Consider the following 5443-nt stretch of genomic DNA (forward strand, 5'->3'; position numbering starts at 1 on the left):
TATATATTTGTTTTCATGCATGTAAATTGTAAGAACATATAATAAATTGTTTTTTCATATTTATTACACATTGCTAGAGATGTACTCTTATGTATAATTAAACATAATCATACTTGTAAATTATATTTTATATATTGCACATACACAAATTTTAAAGAGCTCGTGTGAGAAGCTACATCTAGTTAAATAACAAATTTACATGAAAATTAAATGCTATGTAGCAATCCATTATGTGGATGCCCTTATACTTAATTCATTAACCGATTTAAAAGTAAAACTTTCCTTTTGCAACTAAGTATTTACAAATGCGTTACCTTTCTAGTGACCAACTTTGTTTTTCACGTCTCACCGAAGCCCTTGAGACAATTCTCCATTAAAAACAACCCAATGAGAAAAAGTCAAACAATCTAGATATTTTACAAAGAATTGCAGTTTCTTTGACCAAATCCACTCGGAATCATGTACATAGTTATTTACGTATAAACAATGTTATATTTGATTATTTATGATATCAAACTTTGTTGGTGCTTTGGTGGTGGGTCGGCAAAACTATTCCCACTATCATGCTATAAAAGCCATCAAGATCAGACTCATATAACAACCACCTGAAAATGGCTTCTCAAATTCTCTTTCTAGGGCTTATCATGATAACTTGTTCTATTGCATTTGCATCCGACAGCAGCCCTCTTCAAGATTTTTGTGTTGCAGACTTTAATGGCCCAGGTTAGTAATACTACAATTCGTTTTAATTTGTAGCAAACAAAAGGTTAGAAAGCATGCAAAGATTTTCAACTTACAGTTTAAAAAAAGGAAAAAGGCAAGAATTGCCAATGAACTTCATTCATTTATGTCGTTGTTGTAACATCGTACTTTCACTATTTTTGAGTAGGTTACAGATGTGATCCTTGTGATTTACTGAAAACCCTATATATGGTCCAAAATTTTAAAATCTTCTTGATGTTTGCTTTCGTTGTGAATTTAGTTCTTCTGGAAATAAAATGCAAGTCTTAAAGGAAATAACATTGGAAGATTGCGATCTTGATTAAAGAACGTGGACTAAATCCGTAATGAATTGAAAATGGGACCAAACTTGTGATTTTGAGTAAAGCAAAGGGACCAAGTTTGTAACTTACTCTCTATATTTATAGTGCTAGTGAATGGTTTCGCTTGCAAAGATCCGAAGCTTGTACAGGCGAACGATTTCTTCTTTAGTGGACTACACTTAATGGGAAACACCTCAAATTCCATGGGATCTAAAGGGACTCTAGTGACTGTAGCCCAACTACCAGGTCTTAACACTCTTGGCATCTCAATGGCTCGTATAGACTTGGCTCCATGGGGTGTTAATCCCCCTCACACCCATCCCCGGGCTACTGAAATCTTGACTATTCTTGAAGGAACCATCCAAGTTGGGTTCATCACATCCAATCCTGAAAACCGTTTAATCACCAAAGTACTTCAGAAGGGTGATGTTTTTGTTTTCCCACAAGGTCTTGTTCACTTTCAAAGGAATGTTGGAAGTAGCAATGCTATTGGGATTGCAGGTCTAAGTAGCCAAAACCCAGGTGTTAATACAGTTGGAAATGCTGTGTTTGGAGCAAAACCTGATATTCCAGATGATCTTTTGGCAAAGGCTTTTCAAGTGGATGTGAACATCATTGATCAAATTCAGTCGAAATTCTAGGTTCTAACATGATCTTTCGGCACCATGTTAAGGAGAATCATTATCGAAAATTATTTGTATTAGAAAGCTAACTAAGATTTCATTCATTTTAAATTTAAATTTAAAACATTCAAATTCTTATTTTTGCGTTGTTTGCTTCTTTTCCTTTCAAAATTCATTAATGAAAGAAGGAGTTGATTGTTTCTAGTGGTTGGCATTGTTGTTTCCTTAGAGGCTAAAGCATCTTCAATGGTTAGCATATGTAATAACTTTAAACAAACAATACATCATAATTCTATTAACTTTAACCTCAAATTAAATAGCATCCCCAATAGTTAACTTCTTCTATATCTTTCTTTTTTTTTTTTTTTTTTTTTTTTTTTTTTTTTTTTTTTTGTGTGTGTGAATTTAACTAATGTATCTTTAACCATCTAAATTGTTCTATAAAACCCCACGTATATATTTTAAGATTTACTATAAATATTTTTGAATTTGCTACTCGTTGTAATAAACGTGTGTGTGTGTATATATATATATATATATATATATATATATATATATATATATATATATATATATATATATATATATATATATATATATATATATATATATATATATATATATATATATATAGGGTTAAATTCAAATGAGAACACTATTTAATTTGAGAACGCGAGAACACTACTTTATGTTACTATTCTACTATGAAGGAAAGAGTTCTTTAATTCATCATATATCAGAGTTTAAGGTATGTTTTATCCTCTTCAAAAAAACATGTAGTATCGGCATTCAACCAATTGCTAGGTGATCCTATCCTACTGGAGAATATGATAACTACCTCAAACATCATAGGACAAAATCCAAGCGACCAGGTGATCATGTGAAACAAAAACCGTACAGATAAAAAGTGAGTGTTCTTTGATGGAATGAGTTGTGAACAGATTCCACAACTCCTAAGATATTCTAAGAAGACTTGGTATTAAAAACCCATTTTCTTTTTCAAAATGAAAAGGTTTATGATGGCCTCAATGAGTTGTATTTGAATCTTCCCTATGAAACAATTTGATAACTTCAAAAGTTTGAACAATAACAGATAAAAGTCGTCAGTGAAATTTATTATGTATCTGTAGTAGCTATGTAATCGATTATGAATTATAGAATTAGAGTGATATGAAAATGATGAACACAAGATCTAAATAAAATCTGTTTGGCTCGATTATTCTTTCAATGAGTATAGAGTGTTTAGTCAATTACAGAGAAGTTCTTATCTAACTCTAATACCGAACAACCTTTTCATCGATCTTCGGAAGCATAGAACTATATGATGGGTTTTGAGCATTCTAACACTCCTAAGGTGTTCATGCAACCCTAAATACCTTGGATCTATCTTTTTACTAATTATACATGCAATGGTGTTTCCAAGGTATTAAACCTATGACTAGCATACAATTGACATATACCACACAAGAATCTAGTCAGGATAACATACCTTATAGTACAGATTGAAGTCTTGATGTATCTGGCCTTAAGAGCTTAGCCCCAATAGTATGGAAGCCTCAAGTGGAATCACAAATCACCATCAACAACTTGGAAGAACTTGAGAGAATATGGAGCTCACTAAAATCGGTCACCTCTTCATTTTCACACACACTAGTGCCAATTTTGTAAGCCAAGGACCCATTTATATATTATAGAGGATTAGGGTTACATCCATGTAAACCTAATACCCAGGAAATTTCATTTACATATGATCCATGGGTTAAAAGCTTCATGGACTATCCATGGATTTCCATACACTTTTAGCCCATCTTAAATAAACCTTGGCCCATTCCATATATATATATATATATATATATATATATATATATATATATATATATATATATATATATATATATATATATATATATATATATATATATATATATATATATATAAGAGTCCATATTTAATTAGCCTCTTTTGGTCACTAAATTAATTCTTGATCAATACTAATTAAATAATATGATTTCATGTTAATATACTATAACTTATAATATATTAATAAATCATAAATATCCTTTTTCTCATAAGTCTATCCATACAAATTGTTCTAGTGAAGTGCAACCCAAATGGACCATGTCGGGTTGGGTCAAGCCATACCAATTATAGTTATGGACTTAGACACTAATCCAACAGTCTCCCACTTGGATAAGTCTAATAACTATTATTGCAAGTACGAATTCATAACCCGACTAGCAATCGTAGCTCTTAAAGTCGCTGACGAACTCTAAAAAAATCAAATGACGCGTCCATTAGATAAGTGATCATATATTCCTCCATTCTAGATATCATATGGACTGAGACATGGATTATAATCATTCTCTATGTTAATTTGTTGTTTCCCGATTTTCGATTTATGACAACTGACTAATTGAACAAATCAAATCAGTCCAGGCTTGGCCAAGCACTTCGGGGTGTCATCACTAAATCATCGAGGGGCCCACAAATATCGCTTTTATCCTTATGAAGTAAAAGGAATGGATAAACTTCGAATCATATGCTTGTACTAAGTACTTGTTGAATCATACACAAAGGCATGTTTTATAACATCGAGTTACGAATGCGTTTTCGTGCAATCAATGTATAACCAACTCATAGTCAACAACTCATATCTCTAGGTTTGAAGAATATAAGATATTATAGTCTCATGATTCACTCGTGATAAAATCCATGAAATGATTCAAATGAGCGTGGGTTTAATCCAATACTCAGAACTTATGAGCACTCATGAATGTTGTAGCAACCATTGTTATGTCTAATGCACCTTAGACAAATCTTACAAGCCATATTCATGATAGTCTTGATTCATATCTACTTCCAACATATGACTGACTGTGGATGGTTTGAATAACTTAGTCACTCAGGAAGAACGACCTAGTTATTCTGTAAGTCAAAACATGCAAAGTGAAACACAAGAATAATACTTAATCCTATATGGCCCCAAACTCTTGAGTGTAAATAAAAACCCTTTTATCTAAGCACAATATTGATTACTCATTATTCATTGTTTCGATTTATCAACTTAATACTTGAATTGGAACAATAGTCATGCCCTACACCGATCATTCATACTATGTTTACCTATGGTCCTTTCTTTTGTGAAATTGTAACGCCCCAAATCTCAGCCTTAGAAGGGGATTTTGGTGAAAAGAGCTTGGGAAGTAGGTGGTTTGAAGCAAGGAGTTTGGGGGAAATCCGGATCTACTCCATTTTTCATCTCTTGGGAAGGTATCAAGTTGTTATCCTCTTTCTATTTTGTTCTAGACCTCCTTGGTTGGAGATTAGGGTTCTTAGTTGGATTATAAAGTCATTTTCTAGGGTATAAGCCAAGATATGAAGTTGTAACTTCAGATCTAAACTCTCTGAGGATTAAGGAACCATAAAGTTATTAGTTTTAGCAAGTTTGAGCCCCTCCCTATGTGTAAAACCCCATTTCAAGCATAGTGTGGGCTTTTTGAGACGTTGGAGCCTTGCATGCACGTAAAGTTTGCAACTTTACGTGATAAGCAAGCCTAAGGAGGTTGGATCTGCAATTTGGGGCCTTGTTATGGCTTAAAAGTTGTCTGCATGATAAAATGACTGAATGAACTTGGCGAGTCGCACAGTTGACTCGGCGAGTAACATGAAGATGGTCGTGAACTCGATGAGTTGGAAGAACAACTCGGCGAGTCCGATGAAGATTGCCATAAGAATCGACGAGTTGAAGAACAACTCGGCGAGTAAGATGAGTTTTAA

General features: G+C 33.0%; 1 protein-coding gene across 1 annotated transcript; it reads left to right on the top strand.

Moving 5' to 3' along the window:
* The first annotated feature begins 610 nt into the window (after nt 1-610).
* Nucleotides 611-1787, top strand: LOC145011817 (putative germin-like protein 2-1). Its single transcript, XM_078970553.1, has 2 exons — nt 611-723; nt 1149-1787. Exons 1-2 carry the CDS (start codon nt 612-614, stop codon nt 1682-1684), a joined length of 648 nt encoding a protein of 215 aa, XP_078826679.1. The 5' UTR covers nt 611; the 3' UTR covers nt 1685-1787.
* The last annotated feature ends 3656 nt before the right edge of the window (nt 1788-5443 follow it).

This window comes from Lactuca saligna, chromosome 8 (genome assembly GCF_052625555.1).
Source record: "Lactuca saligna cultivar CGN05327 chromosome 8, ASM5262555v1, whole genome shotgun sequence".
Lineage (NCBI taxonomy): Eukaryota > Viridiplantae > Streptophyta > Magnoliopsida > Asterales > Asteraceae > Lactuca > Lactuca saligna.